General features: G+C 41.1%; 1 protein-coding gene across 2 annotated transcripts in view; it reads right to left on the bottom strand.

Moving 5' to 3' along the window:
- The window catches only part of ryr3 (ryanodine receptor 3), a 349,432-nt gene that overhangs the window by 179,188 nt on the left and 151,813 nt on the right, over window positions 1-18,431 (bottom strand). For both annotated transcript variants that reach the window (XM_041214540.1, XM_041214541.1), the window contains 7 exons: window positions 16,540-16,700; window positions 15,550-15,715; window positions 10,523-10,609; window positions 8,518-8,744; window positions 4,540-5,347; window positions 2,261-2,461; window positions 506-608 (listed from right to left, as the gene is read on the bottom strand). In XM_041214540.1, coding sequence (XP_041070474.1) covers window positions 506-608; window positions 2,261-2,461; window positions 4,540-5,347; window positions 8,518-8,744; window positions 10,523-10,609; window positions 15,550-15,715; window positions 16,540-16,700 — 1,753 coding nt within the window. The remainder of the gene's footprint in view (window positions 1-505; window positions 609-2,260; window positions 2,462-4,539; window positions 5,348-8,517; window positions 8,745-10,522; window positions 10,610-15,549; window positions 15,716-16,539; window positions 16,701-18,431) is intronic.

Here is an 18,431-nt window from a genome sequence, read left to right as displayed (position 1 = left end):
ACTATAGATGATACTCATATAGCCTGTCAAATCCATCATTGTGCATGGGTACTGCAAAGCAGCATGCCTGCTACTTCTGTTGACTGTATTACCTGCTTTCTATTCATACTGATTCTGTTGTTAATGCCAACGAATAGAACAAGATGGCTTTTAGTTGGAGTTAATTGTGTAGTCATGCAGAGATGAATCACCAAGCAATGTGTAATTTTTAATTTGATGAAAAGCTTATATTTGGAGTCACTGGCGTTAATATCAAATCTAAAAGTACTCTCGACCAAATATATTGCTATATTTTATATTTTATTTCACTGCTCCTTTTAATCATTTTGTTGTTATTTTCTTTATTTCAATTAGTTACATTTTCCCACAACGCAAATTCATTGATTTATTAGTTTGGCAAGGGGACGTGGTAACACTACCCTCTCTATAAATAACTACCATAACATGGCTCAACTTGGAGCAGTTAAAATGGCATACCCTGGGTCCTCAGTGTTTCGTCACTCACCACAATGTGTTTGAAGGTCATCATGGAAGTCACATAGCTCTTCACGCATGTCTTCAGGGCAAGTGGAGTCATCATCATTCCTAAAGTTCAGCAACATGTTAATCTGTAGGAAAATATTACAACTCAAATTTAATGAAAGAAAAAACAAAGTAAAAGCTGTTAAAATACAACTCTGTATTGGCATTGCATAATTTGGTTGATAACACAATTGGCTTTCATAAACTTCTTGTCTATTTTCTCATGTTCCATGCAAGTACAATTCATTAGGGGACAATAGATTCAGGAAAGTGGGGAACTAGTATTCCTTTCATCTTTCCCAAACTGATAGCTGCTGTCTGTACAATTTTGAAATGGATGCATATTTTCACTCTTGTTAAAAATATTGATGGACGTTTAATCTACTCTCAGTCATCAGCAAAGTGATAGAAAGTACTGAAGGCAGTTCTCATAACCTCTGGGCATGATTGTTGGGGTAGGTAAATCCACAGTACTGATGAATCTATGCATGTCTACTGACTGGTATTCCATCCACCACCTTCAACGTTCAGTTCCTAGCCCTCCATAATTAGCAGCAGTGTGTATCTTTTACAAGATGCACTGCAGCAATTCACTAAGCATCCTTAGACAGCACCTTCCAAAACCATGACCACTATCATCTAGAAAGACAAGGGCAGCAGACACATGAGAACACCACCACCTGGAAGTTCTCCTCCAAGTCACTTACCATCCTGACTTGAAAATATTTCGCTGTTCCTTCACTGTCGCTGGGTCAAAATCCTGCAGCCCCCTCCCTAACAGCATTGTGGATGTACTTACGCCACATGGACTGCAGAGGTTCAAGAACGTGGCTCACCACCACCTTCTCAAGGGCAATTAGGGATGGGCAACAAATGTTGGCCTTGCCAGTGATGCCTGCATCCCATGAACAAATAATAAAACATTTTTATGCATTAACTGTTTACCTTAGTCCTGTAACACCTTTCAGTTTCCTAGCAGATATATAACTGTTTACTTCAAGAAAATGCTGTTCACCGATATTATTCTTAATTTGTTCAGGGGAATATCTTCCTTTCTGAACTGCTGTAACCAAAGCTAGGCGATAAATTTAACTGGCCCTTAACGGAGCCCAACTAGAATAGGATTCCAGAATGATACTGCATAGGAGGAGACCATTTGACTTCTCATGCCTCTGCTGTCTCTTCGAAAGATCTACCCAGTTACGATTGACCAGAATCTTAATGGGACCAGCCACGTAAATACTGTGGCTACAAATGCAGGTCACAGTCTTCCCCAGTTCTTTCTCCAAAGCCCAGTGTTTAGCCAATTTCCTTTGGAAAGTTACTTTTTGAAACTGATTCCACAACCCTTTCAGGTTGTAACAACAAATTGCTCATGGGCGCTGCGCGCCCAGGGGAATCCATACATAGTGAGAGTGATGTGAGGTGGCTGCTGAAGGGAGCTTGACGCTCGAGGCTTAAGAGGATAAGAATGAATGGCCGGATGGCCATTTTTGTGTTGATGCACATAGTTGGCATTGTTGCAGATATGGTAGTACATCTGTGTGTGAAAAGATTCAATTCAAAACTTCCTGGTCAACAGAACTATTAGCTGAGGAAGACTGGTCTTGGATTCTTCAGAGACAACAACACTCTCCTCATTTACATTATAGCACTGCTACCAATGTGGAGGATGCCAGTGGTGGGAGAGCCATAAGGTAAACGCAGCTGATCCATTTACAGAAATGACGGGCATCACCTGTTCTTGAGGTGGTGAACGGAACTCTTTCGTCTTCTTGGCAGTCAAGGCTGCAGACATGTTGAAGGCTAGCATAAGTTCATCATATCGGAACTTCTGGTTGCTTTGCAGCTTCACAACAAACTTGTCTGCGAAAGAAACGATGGCTTCAACTCGATGTCGGAGTTCACAATCACAGAAGTAGTGCAGCAGTTCACACATCTGGAAAACAAAATAAATTATCTTCTTTTCTAAAAGACAATATTTCTAAACAACAAATATATTTAAATTAAAATTATACATGCATACATCATATAGATATCTAAACATGTATAAATATATATACATATATATCTATATATATATATATATATATATACACACACATATACATATATATATATAAAAATAGACATTCATGTACAGGGACCGGTTCTAAGGTACATAGACATATGTCCCAATGATTAACTGACAAATCAAACAACAGATTCCTCCAGCTCTTCATAATAGACCATAGTCAACTAGCCCACACTTGCAAAACTCAAAACGGAACATCCACTGTTAGATGTGATTCCACGATTGGACATCACTTGCTGAACAATCCTGAGTGTGCTAATAGCTACACTAACAACTGATGTAAGATAATCAGTCGAGCTAGTCATGTGGTTCATTTACACTTGCTAGAATGACATGCATTCATACGCAGTGACTCATTCTCTGCAAACAAAGGAATATGCTCAAGCCTTGGGAAGCATAAGAGCTTGTAGTTCCCCTTTCCTTTCTTAAAAAGAGTCAGTTTGCCAACCAATCAGCACCCCTTCTCTCCTGTAGTATAAATTGTTTTGAATGTTTGAAATTTAGCATTCTTGTGTTTGTCCTATTGTGTGCAAGATGAAAAGCTTTGGCAACCTGTCTTGCTTTACAGCACTAATCTAAACCTTGTGATATGATGATCATTCTTTCCCAAGTGACTGCCGCCCACAGACACTTAGCCCACCTCATTTCCCAGAACCAGACCCAGCAATGCCTCCTTTCTAGATGGTCTGACAACATATTGGTCAAGGAAGTTCCTCCCCTTTCTGACCCTTTAACGTTATTTCAATTGGGATATTTGGGTAATTAAAGTCTTGTAGAATCAACCCAATAGTTCTTGCACATCTTTGTGAGTTCCCTGCAGATTTGCTCCTCTCTTTCTCACTATTCGGAAACTATAGAATACACTCCCTATCACCACCCCACCATAGCTTTCTTTCATGGTTGTTTATATATATCCTTGGCTGCTCTACTACCCACTGGTGTTGCCTCTAGCATTTCGCTGTTCAGCACTTCCATTCCGTACCTTTGTTGCCGCAAGTCCTCGGCTCTACCCTGCTCATGCCCAGTGCCCTGCTGCCTTCGGTATACTTTCCCCACTTATCCTGGTACTCATTGCCCTTTCTTTGGCCATGCTCGCCATTTATTCCCCATTCAAACCACAGTCCCCCCGTGTCACGACTTCTGGATTCTGCCAAGCCTCTGGAATGCCCGCCCTTTCTTTTGCCATTTTTCAAGGATGAAGCTGTTCTTGTCTTTCCTCTGCTGCCGCTGTTCTCCTCCGTCTTGCTTTGTGCACTCTCTCCCATCTTTCTTCGGTTGGTCCTTTTCTCAAAAGACTTCAGGCTGGGATTTTCCAACCCCATCCACCGTGGGAGAGGTGGCGCCCCACCCAGAAGTCCATTGACTTGCGGCGGGATCGGAAGATCACGGTGGGTGGGGAAAATCCCGCCCTTAATTTCTACTGTCACCCACCTTCACAGATTATAGCTTATTCACAGCCACTGCAATTAGTTTCTGAATAAACTTAATTCCTGAATAAACAAATCACATTTCCTACTTTAATTAATTTTTAGTACAACCTTGTTCAGTTGTCACCTCTTGTTCGGTGAACTTTGGTTGAAGACTATCCTATTCTTGCATTTGATTAATGCATTTAGGGGGAAATCCATTGTATTAAATGCCCCTTATTTAGTTTATAGAGTTGTGAAAATCTGTACAATTAATCTAATTTTTATCGGATGACCATTACTTTTATGTAGTTAATAGTGTTTGTCCCAACCCTGATCCATTAAATAGCCATTTTACTTCACTTACTTAAATTTCCGGGGAAGACCACTGCAGTGACTATCTATTACTTTTATCACGGGAGTATCCCAGTTCCCCTGACCTCCCGTCAATGTGACTGGAGATATTCGAAGATGAAATGTGCAGTTGCATAAAATTACCACATGGTGGAGGAAATAGCATTGTGCACAGTTTTATACCTGAAGTTTCACAGGCTCTGGTAAACTCTTTTCCAGCAATCCTTTTAAAGGTGACTGAACTGCCTGCGTTGCTTCTTCACCAGCCTCTACAGCCTTTTCTTCATTTTTGGCGGCTACCTCCTTTTCTGTTTTGTCCTCTTCCACTGACTTTTCTTGGTGCTCGCTAAACAAGTCAGAGTCAATCAGAAGCAGGATCTTTTGGACGTCGTTATCGTCGAACATGCCAGTGATCAGCATGGTTTTAACCAATTTGAGAATGGGAACAAGTTGAAACTCTACACTTCCCCCAACAGCATCTCTAATGTGGGGGCCACCGCCTGTCACAGCTTCTGTGAGCATCTCAATTGCTTTCACCTTAAGAATGTTAAATGGTAACTTTGGACTGTACTGTTGTTTATTCTCACTGGTGCTAACAAAACAGGGCATTGAGAAGTTTAATCGAGGTCTTAAACAGGTGCTGAGTCCAACTCCAGGAAGTCCATACGCCCGATTTTCATTTGGAAATAATGTTATACTCCTGGTTTCATCAGTTACGGGGATGATGAATTCATTATTCATGATTAATCTGGCTTCTTTTGCTGATTCCAAGTGAATGCTTAAAAGGAGGTCATAGAAACCACCACGCAAAAGCCCCGGCAGGTATTTGTTCTCAATTGTATACAGAAGTTGAGCTTGATCAATGTGGCTACAAAGCACATGGGCTACACGAGTATTACCCACAGCACAGAGAGCACAGTAGAGTTTGAGTGTGTGGTAATGGAACTTCATGAGATCTTGATTTTCAGCCAGCTCTAAAATATCTATACACCTGAAAGGTTCAAGAAAGATAAAAAAAAAATTAAAGTCTAGCCGAAGAATAAAATACGTTTTGGAAATACATGAACCGAAGGAATAAGGTAAAATTCAACTATCCCAGTTGGTTCTAATGGATTCTAGTCATTAAATTCCCAAACACATTGTAGTTTAGTTAACAAAAGTAAGACATCACAACATCCTAACATAAATCATCAAGATAGATAGTTTGGAATTGGATAAAGTTACACTGATGAGATTTGGCAGGCTCTGCTGATAACACAGGAAAAGTGTGGGGTCCTCCCTATTGTATATGATCTATTGTCTTCACCACTAATGAATTTATGATGCTTCTGGATATGAAATAATGCAATGGCCCCTTCTTGAAGGTCATCAATTTTCACTTTGATGGCAAGTAAACAAGGATAATTAAACTGTAACACTAATAATAATTATTCCAAAACTTTGCTCATTAAAAATGTCAAAATTACCTCACAGGCAATCTGCTCTAATCAACAAGGAATTGATCATTGGAATAGATAAGTGCATTGCCTTATCGATTTAATAAAGGTGCTCTAAAAACTGACATAATATGGTGCAGCCAGAAATAAGCTCATTCAGATTCATAATTTTAAAAAAGGACAGTTTAATCATAAACATACTGTAAACATTTCTTTGGTATCTATTTGAATAGGTAATTTAAATGTACAAATATTAAATAAGCTTACAACTCAAATTAGATCAACATGAAAGAACCAGAACCTTTCAGCGTTTAACCATTAGTCAATTCATCCATGTGAGCAGACTTAACTACAATGTAATAAAAATAGAAAATGCTGGAAAAACTCAGCTGGTCTGACAGCAGCTGTGGAGAGAGAAACAAAGTCAATGTTTCCAGAGCTCTGGATAAGAATCATTTGGACTCGAAACGTTAACTCTGTTTCTCTTTTCCACAGATGCTGCCAGACCTGCTGAGGTTTTTTTCAGCATTCTCTGATTTTATTTCAGATTTCCAGCATCTACAGTATTTTGCTTTTATCTTAACTACAATATGATTGTAGTAAAATATATTTAAATCCCACCTTTTTTGAACAAATACAAAACTGGAACTTGAGCTGTAGTGACATGACTTTTTATCGTTTCTGAAAGCATTTTATTTTAACTTCAATGTAGATTCGAAACAGGTAACAGGGAACATGTGCAAACCCAGGACAATGTATGTTTATATATATAATATATACCTATGCAACTCAGGCCAAATGCTAACAACTGCAAGGCCCCATTCAACCCTTGCTTTTTTTATGGTGGGCTTGGTTTAACTGTCCAATCTTTGAGGCCTGATTCCTGCTTCAAAGTAACCAGTGAAAAGATGTGATTTTTAAAATATTTTAAAAAAAGACCCTAAAGTTTACAAACTTCTCACCATGCTCTACCACACTCTCCCCCGCTTCACTCTCACAAATTTCTCCTCCTTTCCCCTTTGTTGTTACAAATCCCTTCACTCTCTCAAATCTCCAGCCCCTGACACCCACCCCTCCCCTGGCCCCATCCCACCATCAACCCGCTCTCGCTCGGGGTGGGGGGGGTGGTGGGGGGGGGGGAAGCAGTGTGGTCAGAGCAATTATCAAGCTTCAAATTGGGGTCAGAGTGGGAAAAGGTTTGAGAAGCACTCTGCGAATGTGATTTGGCCGCCAGACGCCCTAGATAGTCAAATCAATCTGAATGAACCAAGGCTTTGTAGCAGATATTGACCGGACTCCATGTTAACCAGAAAAGCTAATTGAAACTGCCTGAAGTCTCCACTTTTCCATTTTCTCCAATAGTTGATTATGTGAGCAGCTGGCGAAGCTGCTTGTAGCCTGCACTAGCAGTTTGCACTGTTAACTGTGAAGATGCTGGTGGAAAGTGGAGACATGGGAGGCACCAATCAACTGATACATTAACACGAGATCAGGTCACATCCTGTTTTTCATGTTGTCTGCAGTGTTTCTGTTGGGACTTGTTTGGATGCAGCCACATAACGCATATAACAAATTGGCTTTTAAAAATGTAGCCAGTACAGAGCTACACAAAAGAGCTGGTGCACTTAACACAGTTTATAATGGCACCGCTGTAAATGATAACAATGGTGATAGCAAACGTTTAGTGGTGTTTCTCCGATTATAGCCTTTGGGGAGAATTTTCTGCTCGTCAGGTGGGCGCGTGCCAGACCCAACCGAACGTAAAATGACGCGCACGATATTTTGGTTGGCGGGCGTGCTGCCGACTCTGGCACACCTGCCGATGGTTAAAAGGCCTCTCAAGGCCATTAAAACAGGTAATTGAATGCAATTTTTCACTGCCCACCCCACCTTGCAGTGGGCGGGTGGGTGAAAAGGCCAAGCGGCCTTTGCATTTTTAAGGAAACCTCATCCGCGGTCGGGGTGGGGTTTCCAACAGCAAATCAAAATCAAAATTTTAAAATGTAATGGATAACATATCCCTGCTCATGAGTCGCATGAGGCGACATGTTTTATAACCTATCAGAAATCTTTATTTTTAACGGTCTCAAACCTTCACCTCCCTGAGGCAGCTCAGGGAGCTTTTACAGCCCGCACCCCCACGCGAAGTTGGCACTCGCACCTCCCCCCCCCCTCCACACAGGCAGCGCTGCCACGCGCAACGCACGCTGGGCGAGCCTTCATTGCGCCAGCGCCAAGTTGCGGTCCGGCCCCAATTGCGGGTGGTGGAAGGCTTCCTGACCACCCCCCCGCCTGTCTCCACTGAGCCCGCCCAACGGGGGAAAAATCCTCCCTTTTGTGTGGTGGGGAGGCTGTGCCGTAGTGGTACTGTCCCCGGACTAGTAATCCAGCGACCCGGGGTAATGCTCCGGGGACCCGGGTTCAAATCCCACCACAGCAGATGGTAAAATTGGAATTAAAAGCCCAATGATGACCATGAAACCATTGCCCACTGCCGTAAAAACTCATCTGGTTCACGAGTGCGGAATCTGGTCTGGCTTACATGTGACTCCAGACTCACAGCAATGTGGCCGACCCTTAACTGCCCTCTGAACAAGGGCAATTAGGGATGGGCAATAAAATAAATGCTGGCCTAACCAGCGACACCCACATCCCATGAGTGTATAAAAGTAAGTGCGGAGGGTAATGAGCAGTGGGGGCCTTCAGCATTTCATAGTAGACTGACCTATTCTCCTCAGGGATGTGCAGCGCCATCATCTGCAATGGTTCGAGGCTCTGCACTATCCAGCCATGGTGATCGCTAATCCGCGCTGTCTCCACTTTGAGGAAGTCGTCGGGCATTCTACTCCACTGAACAGGAGTGATCATCTGCACATCAAGTCGAGGAGGGCACTGCGGAATAGGATTCTTTTCTTCACTCTTAAATATAGCCGCAGACAGAGGCATATCATTCTGTACCAGGAGATAAATCAGAAACACATTCATGTACAAGAATATGAATGTAACAAACCCATTAGTCAACATTATTTGCTCTTTCTATAATGAGAAAAGGTGGGATTGTTATTTATTACTGTGATCAGAAACATTGTTTTATGAACCCTTCAGTGGGATACGCACTCTTAAAAAGATCACTATTTTAGTCACACCCGCATTTTAATTGACATTGGCTGTGTTTATAATCTTAAAAAATTTGTACTAAACAGCTCAAAAGTTTCATTTGCACAAAGGCTGGAGTATTCTAGAAGATGCTCGACATCATAAATTACATATTAATAGATTCATATGAAGTAGGGTGTAACAACAATGTATCAAGTTATAATTCTTCCTTTCAGCTGAGAATGTCAAGCATCAGCAATAATGTAACACCGGTCCTGGGACTCTATTTTTAACAAGGATTTTAATAATCTGACCAATTGCGTTTGTCTGCTGATAAAATTTAACTTCTCAATCACCGACAAGACACTGCAGCAACTCACCAAGGCTCCTTCGACAGCACCTTCCAAACCCAAGACCCCTACCATCTAGAAGGACAAGGGCAGCAGACACATGGGAACACCACCACCTGCAAGTTCCCCTCTAAATCACTCACCATCCTGACTTGGAAATATATCAGCCGTTACTTCACTGTCACGGGGGCAAAATGCTGGAACTCCCTCCCTAACAGCACTATGGGTTTACCTACACCACAGAGACTGCAACAATTCATAAGGCGGCTCACCACCGCCTTCTCAAGGGCAATTAGGGATGAGCAATAAATGCTGGCCTAGCCAGCGACGCCCACATCCTGTGAACGAATATGGAAAGAGAAAATAACATACACTAGCCCGCCTGCAAACTGTGTGTGAAGGTGGTTCTTGGAACTAGCATTCTAACATATTTTCCTCCTCTGATATTTTAGGCTGTGTTTTGGCCAGAAGCAGATAGCAGCTCGCAGTACTCTGTGCCACTTTCGCCACTGGCAAGCATAAATGCACACACATATATTGGAGAATGTAGGCAGTGGCCTTGAGCAGGAAGCATTACAGTGGTTACAGGAGCCACCGTGCACAGAGGAGGAGGAGCAAGTGGTAGTGCCACAAGAACAACAGGAATGTGCTGCCAGATGGCTGCATGGACCTATTGATGACTCTTCTACTTTGAGAGGTCCAACAATGCACTGAAATTGCACAGGGGCATCACGGTCACATTGCTATCCTAGTAGAAAAGGGGATAAAGGTGTTGACTTTTTCAACAATGCACCACCCACTTGCTTAATGCATCTGTTGCCAACAGATTATTACTGTGCTATTTGTCCCCATGGTGGAGGTTTCACTGCAGATGTCCATGCAGCTGGTGGACCCCCACCTACCCCGAGACTTTGAAGGATGCTGTTCTCAGCCATTGCCAGTTAAGTGTTCCAGCACCTTCAGATACACGTGGTATAATGGCAGTGCAGATTTTGTGGCGGCTGATTTGCCTGGAAAATTGCCTTTAATCCTTCACCACTTTGTCCAGTGAGTACGGCAAATGGGATGCTACAAAAGCAATCTTATTTTTACTTTTGCAATGACTTGACAGATGACACTGCGCTCCCTAGCTTACAACTCCAATGGTCCCTGGAGCTGGGGTGAAAGTCATTTTGGAGTCACTTTCTCAATTCTCTCTTAGGACCTTCCTGTTCCATTGCATTCCCACAGTCAGAACCTCACAACCTATTTACATATGAAAGCAATAGACTTGAAAACAAATACCTTTGATTTTCCAAGTTCAAACTGGATCATATTTGGACTCGTAGCCTGCATAAAGACAGCTGGGAATAACTTCGAGTTGGGTTCAATCTGTGAAATAGTCACATATAAAAGAATTGCTTTTTCTGTATTATCTATAAGGGCTCTCAGATTAAAAAATACATAATCCATCTGAGGAACAAGGTGACGTTCTGTCTGAACACAGTGGGTGAATGTTTCCCCTCTGAAGGTTGCATGATAGAATGAGTGGAATGGTCTTTTATAATCACCATTCTGTTCTGAATGAAGGTGATTCCAAATTGACAATCTATCTATAATTAAATAGTTTAGATCAGAATAACTGGGCGAAGAGTATCAATGTGGTGCAGCTGAGTTACCCTTCTGACATGAGGGTTTACGTTTATTATTATGGCAGGTTCAGAGGAGCTAAAGCACATCAGAAATCTGATTCATAGCCTACAGCTAGCATCGAAAGTGATTTGAAAGGCTATTTTACCCCTAGTGTGCAATCAGGCAGGTTAATTAATAACTTTGTAGTAAAGGAGTCTCTGGGGAACAGTGATCATAATATGATGGAATTTTATATTGAAGTTGAGAATGATATAGTTAGGCTGAAACTAGGGTCTTAAATTTGAAAAAGCAAACTACGTAGGTATTAGGAGTGAGTTAGCCGATATAGATAAGGAAACTAGATTAAATGGTATGACAGTAGATAAGCAATGGCAGACATTTAAAGAAATAATTCATAATATTCAATAAATATACATTCCCTTAAGGAATAAAAAAACCTGCGGAACAGGTAGTCCAACCAATGCTAACAAGAACATTTAAAGATTATTTTTGATGGAAGGAAAATCCTTATAATATTGCCAAAGTTTCAACCTCATTATCATGTTAAAAATACCAATATGCCTCCTTGGAGCAGGTTCGTCACCCAAACACATTCCAGTCTTATTTAGTGTGAGGAGTGAGCGTGTTAGAAGAGGGTTTGTGTTAAGAATCTGATTTTTAAGAATTTAACCACCAACCAACAAAAACCTACCCTTCCTCCTGGTGAAAATCTCTTCCTTTGTATCTGTCTTCACATTAGAAGACACAAAAAAAAATTCCAGAAGTATTGGGAAACTAAAGGTGTGAGAATGAGGAGCTTAAAAAATATAGTGTAAGTAAAGTAATAATATTGGAGAAATTAATGGGAATAAAAGCCAACACATTTCCAGGACCTATAACCTAGGATTTTAAAAGAAATCGTGGATGGTATTTAATGGAGGAGACGGGTGTCTCGCCTGTAGGCTGGAGAGCCGGTGAGAGCCTCACATCACCTCCTTTTGGGTAGGCCCACTGGATTAAATGCCAATCAGGCATTTAACCGGATAGCAGCCAGCCTTCAATGGATCAAGGTTAAAGAAGCCTTACTGCAATTATATAAGGCGTGGGTGAGATCACACCTGGAACACTGTGCACAATTTTGGTCTCCTTACAAACTGAATGATATGCTTGATTTACAGGGATTGCAACAAAGCTTACTGGAAGGATTCCTGGGATGAGGGGAATGTCCTATGAGGAGAGTCTGAACAGTTCCTTAGGGCAGAATCTTCAGCTCGGCGAGTGGGGGGGGGCCGACTCGGCTGTGCGCCCGCCGAACTGTCAGAGGCCTATTAAGGCCATTTAAAAAGCCAATAAAGCAATCAGCTGAGCTGCCCGTCCAACCCGAAGGTTGGCGGGGGGCAGTCGAAGAGGCTAGGCGGCCTTCGCATTTTTCATGGAACGTCATCCATGGGCGGGGTGAAGTTTCATGAACATTTTTGAAGTGTTTTAAAAGTTTTTAATAAAATAAATGGACAGGTCCCAGCTCACATGATGGGACATGTCCTTAAAATGTTTTTTTTACCTTTAATTAATGTTTTATAAGTGAAAGTAATCTCCCTGAGGCACCTCTGTGTGTATGGACGAAAGAGCGCAGGCAACAGTCGCCCTGCCCGCACAGGGAGTGCTCAGCGCTTCCGGGCACACGTCACACTGGGCGGGCCTTAATTAGCTTGCCCACGTAAAATGGGGGCGCCCAGCCAATCGGGACGCTGATCAGCTGCGTGCCCGCCCGCATCCGCACAACCCCCCCCCCCCCCCCCCCCCCCCCCCCCACCACCGATAGGGAGAAAATTCTCCCCCTAGAGTTTAGAAGAATTAGAGCAATCTCACTGAAATATATAACATTTGTAAGGGGCTTGACAGCATATTTCCCTAGGCTGATGAGGCTACAATACATAGTTGTAGTTTCAGAGTAAGGGGTCAGCCATTAGGACTTAGGTGAGGAGAAATTTCTTCACTCAGAGGTTTGTGAATCCTTAAAATTCTCTACCTCAGAGGTTTGTGAATCTTTAGAATTCTCTACCTCAGAGGTTTGTGAATCTTTAGAATTCTCTACCTCAGAGGTTTGTGAATCCTTAAAATTCTCTACCTCAGAGGTATGTGGGTCTTTAGAATTCTCTACCTCAGAGGTTTGTGAATCTTTAGAATTCTCTACCTCAGAGGTTTGTGAATCCTTAAAATTCTCTACCTCAGAGGTATGTGGGTCTTTAGAATTCTCTACCTCAGAGGTTTGTGAATCTTTAGAATTCTCTACCTCAGAGGTTTGTGAATCCTTAAAATTCTCTACCTCAGAGGTATGTGGGTCTTTAGAATTCTCTACCTCAGAGGTTTGTGAATCTTTAGAATTCTCTACCTCAGAGGTTTGTGAATCTTTAGAATTCTCTACCTCAGAGGTTTGTGAATCTTTAAAATTCTCTACCTCGGAGGTATGTGGGTCTTTAGAATTCTCTACCTCAGAGGTTTGTGAATCTTTAGAATTCTCTACCTCAGAGGTTTGTGAATCTTTAGAATTCTCTACCTCAGAGGTTTGTGAATCTTTAGAATTCTCTACCTCAGAGGTTTGTGAATCCTTAAAATTCTCTACCTCAGAGGTATGTGGGTCTTTAGAATTCTCTACCTCAGAGGTTTGTGAATCTTTAGAATTCTCTACCTCAGAGGTTTGTGAATCTTTAGAATTCTCTACCTCAGAGGTTTGTGAATCTTTAAAATTCTCTACCTCGGAGGTATGTGGGTCTTTAGAATTCTCTACCTCAGAGGTTTGTGAATCTTTAGAATTCTCTACCTCAGAGGTTTGTGAATCTTTAGAATTCTCTACCTCAGAGGTTTGTGAATCTTTAGAATTCTCTACCTCAGAGGTTTGTGAATCCTTAAAATTCTCTACCTCAGAGGTATGTGGGTCTTTAGAATTCTCTACCTCAGAGGTTTGTGAATCTTTAGAATTCTCTACCTCAGAGGTTTGTGAATCTTTAGAATTCTCTACCTCAGAGGTTTGTGAATCTTTAAAATTCTCTACCTCGGAGGTATGTGGGTCTTTAGAATTCTCTACCTCAGAGGTTTGTGAATCTTTAGGATTCTCTACCTCAGAGGTTTGTGAATCTTTAGGATTCTCTACCTCAGAGGTTTGTGAATCTTTAGAATTCTCTACCTCAGAGGTTTGTGAATCTTTAGAATTCTCTACCTCAGAGGTTTGTGAATCTTTAGAATTCTCTACCTCAGAAGTTTGTGAATCTTTAGAATTCTCTACCTCAGAGGTTTGTGAATCTTTAGAATTCTCTACCTCAGAGGTTTGTGAATCTTTAGAATTCTCTACCTCAGAGGTGTGTAAATCTTTAGAATTCTCTACCTTAGAGGTTTGTGAATCTTTAGGATTCTCTACCTCAGAGGTTTGTGAATCTTTAGAATTCTCTACCTCAGAGGTTTGTGAATCTTTAGAATTCTCTACCTCAGAGGTTTGTGAATCTTTAGAATTCTCTACCTCAGAGGTATGTGGGTCTTTAGAATTCTCTACCTCAGAGGTTTGTGAATCTTTAGAATTCTCTACCTCAGAGGTGTGTAAATCTTTAGAATTCTCTACCTTAGAGGTTTGTGAATCTTTAGAATTCTCTACCTCAAAGGTTTGTGAATCTTTAGAATTCTCTACCTCAGAGGTTTGTGAATCTTTAGAATTCTCTACCTCAGAGGTTTGTGAATCTTTAAAATTCTCTACCTCGGAGGTATGTGGGTCTTTAGAATTCTCTACCTCAGAGATTTGTGAATCTTTAGGATTCTCTACCTCAGAGGTTTGTGAATCTTTAGGATTCTCTACCTCAGAGGTTTGTGAATCTTTAGTATTCTCTACCTCAGAGGTTTGTGAATCTTTAGAATTCTCTACCTCAGAGGTTTGTGAATCTTTAGAATTCTCTACCTTAGAGGTTTGTGAATCTTTAGAATTCTCTACCTCAGAGGTTTGTGAATCTTTAGAATTCTCTACCTCAGAGGGCTGTGGAGGTTCAATCTCTGAGTGCAATCGAGACAGAGATTGATAGATTTTTGGATACTAAAGGAATTAAGGGAAATGAGGATAGTGCAGGAAAGTGGAGTTGAAGTAGCCATGATCTGATGACAGGGCCAAATGTCATATTCCTGCTCCGACCTCTTTCTTCTAATCGTGAGCTTTTTTCACTCTCGACCTTCTTAATCTTAGAAATCGTACCGGCAATTTTAACCAGAGTGACTAAAAAAGCGTGATTGCACTAGCCCTGACTCCTATTTCCTCCAAGTATTATAGAGCAGCGAATCCAGATTTGGTTGAAAAAAATTCAAAGAAAAATCGACGGACTCCTTTTCTGCAGGCAGAGGATGAATACAGGCTTGACACTGACATCAAGACAGGGGAAAGGCGAAAAGGTTCTGGCCAGGTTCTGCACGTAGCTTACATACCGTAACAGGTAGGTTCAATAGCATTTTCTTGTGTCAACCTTCAGCTTTAAAATACACATCAATAAGTGTTATATTTAACAAACTTAAGCATGTCTAATAATCCTTAAGCAAGACCTGTTTCAGAGTGTTCCGCTGATAGCAGAGAAGAGAGGAAGGCTTTAGCATGATCTTTCAGGTTTTGCAAAGCAGACAGAATTCCTCAGAACTTAGAAACTCAGCACACAACAAGCCAATCATTTTACCTGGTAATGGGTACTGAGTTCTTTTCCATTTGCAGTGAATGTTAACTGGCCCGTTGTTAGATCGATGAAACATCCAATTTCAATGTCAGCACTACTGCTGCTAGATCCCTTTGAGCTGCCAACAATGTCTCCTCCCCAAACCATGTAACAATTACACCGCTTCACACTACAAAAGATAACAGGTTTTAGCACTTCATTCCATTCTATTTAAAGATAATTTAGGAGACAGGGGTTGCCAGTGACTTCCTGCTGAGCAATCATTGCTCGCCATGTAAACATTGAAAAAAATTAGGATGAAATTAGGGGTTCAGTTCAGTTCCATTAAAAATTGTATTTGCATTCTAAACCAACAGATGTCCCGCATATTACTGGGACTCCAGAAATCAGCCGGGGAACATTAAATATTGAAAAAAGATTGTGTCAAGTTCTTCAATCTTAGATCAGACATGATCCATAGGTACGTTCACCAAGTCCTGGGTGATAACTCAATGGTCAATGCAGTGCAACCTTTGGAGAACATGCCAGAACTTCATGTTAGTGTATGCCAGATAGCATTTCCTATCAAACAGTCATTATATTAAAACAGTATTGCGACGGAAGTATTCTTCCGCAAACGTTTTGGAAATAATGGAGATTCAGAAATAATTGGCCAAATACCATTGAGTTGAGTGGGGAGCAGCCACATTCCAATTCCTGGATGACTATTTTGATGCTGAGACCCAACTGAAGAATAATTATAGTTAAGGCTCCTCAAGGTTTGGTACATTTTCAATCACTACTTCTTAAAGGTAAGAAGAAATATCTATATTTCTGAAATTTTAAGATTCATATTTTCTATAAAGCGGGTTCTGCCATTCGGCACACATTGCAGATAAAGCTATAACTGACTTTACATTTATGTAAACTTCTTTGCAAAGTACACATTTATTTCACGCAAAAGGTGTACTAATGGTCATGCATTACAGGAAGTTCTCCAAAGCTAGGACCTACCTTTCATGAACTCTGCCTTTCTCATCACCCAGAGTAACAGTGACTGTCCGATTTTTATTCACATCAAATGTTTTGCCGTAGTAATGGTAATCAGGAGTTACCCAGCCAATCCACACAAGAGATGGATCTTGGCCTGCAAATATTCTCACTGCATAATAATACTGCATAGAAAAGAGACAGTAGGAGCACATAATAGCAAATACGATGAATAATCATTGTAAGAATCACTTACTATGTGGATAAATGCATGAGCGGTATTTTTGATATGAGTCACAAAGGCAACAATCTACTAATATTATTTGAGTAACTGGAGATTATATACCATTTTAGCATTAACCTTTTAGAGTAGGGCATACCTTAGCAACTAACAGATTATGCTCAACAGCAAATTTTTTTTTTTAAAGGTACAAAAAACAACTCTAAAGAAAAGCATTTCCTTTCTATTCCACATTTTTGGATCTCCAGTAGCTGGCATTCGTTATCATATTTTATTATAGCCAAGTCTGGATATTAGCTGAGATAAGGACTCATAAGTCAATGGCTTGGATGAAGGAATTAAATGTTGTACATCCAAGTTTGCAAATTACATTAAGTAAGGATGCACAGTAAGTTGTATAGGGAGTTAAGGGACATTGACAGATTAAGTGTATGGATAAAACTGTGACAGTAGAGTTCAGTGTGGGGAAGTGTGACATCATTCACTTGGATCCAAGAAGGATAAATTGCAGTTTTTCTTTATTCTTTGATGGGATGTGGGTGTCCCTGACAAGGCCAGCATTTGTTGCCCATCCCTAATTTTCTTGAACCGAGTGCCTTGCTCGGTCATTTCAGAGGGCAGTTCAGAGTCAACCACATTGCTGTGAGTCTGGAGTCACATGTAGGCCGGACCAGGCAAAGTTGGCAGATTTCCTTCCCTAAAGGGCATTAATGAACCAGTTGGGTTTTTATGACAATCAATGATAGTTTCATGGTCACCAGTACTGAGGCTAGCTTTATATTCCAGATATTATTAAATGAATTTAAATTCCACCAGTTGCCATGGTGGGATTTGAACCCATGTCCACAGAACGTTAGCCTGGGCCTGTGGATTACTAATCTAGTGACATTATTTTCTTAGTGTTAAGACGCTAGGAACAAGGTAGAGGAGCAAAGGGATTTGGGTGGCCAGGTACACTTAAATTATACTTAAGTTGTATAGAGTCTTGGACAGGTGCCTTCAGTTCTGGGCACCACATATCAGGAAGGATATATTGCTCCCAGAGAGGGAATCAGGATAATATTGGGGCGTAAAGAGTTAAATTATGAAGATAGGTTGTTTAAATGTGACTTATATTCCATTGAGTATAGAAGATTGTGGTTTGATCTAATCATGGAGTTTAAAATGACAAAATAATTCACTACAGTGAATGCAGAGAAACTATTTCATCTTATAGGAGGATCCAGAATTAGGCAGCACTGCCATATAAATTGGAGCATGACTTTCAGGAGCGTAATCTGGAGGCACTTTCTTTCCGTAAAAGGTAGTATCAAGCTTCAAGGCTGAGATCAATAGATTTTGATAGGTTTTTGGGAATATACATAAATGGCAGGTAAATGAAGTCAATGTAAAGATCAGTCATGACCTGACTGAATGTTGGAACAGGCTCAAGGAGATGAATGGCCTATCCCTGTTCCTATGTTCCTGCTCCTCAGTAGTCCAAGGCCTAGTAATTGAATCATGCCCAAATGAATTGTTTTTCAGTAGTGTGCACACTGCACATGTCTAATCAGGCTGGTGGCAGGACTATGGGAATTGGTCAGGAATCTCATTTGTCCGTCAGGAGTGAACCACATGCTCCAGTCATATCTCCAGAAGCAGCTTTCCAGTCTCAAGAGGCATCATTATCAGTCTG

Source organism: Carcharodon carcharias, chromosome 20 (assembly GCF_017639515.1).
Source record: "Carcharodon carcharias isolate sCarCar2 chromosome 20, sCarCar2.pri, whole genome shotgun sequence".
In the NCBI taxonomy this organism is placed as follows: domain Eukaryota; kingdom Metazoa; phylum Chordata; class Chondrichthyes; order Lamniformes; family Lamnidae; genus Carcharodon; species Carcharodon carcharias.
Note: the sequence above shows the minus strand (reverse complement) of the source record. Positions and strands in the feature narration are given on the sequence as shown.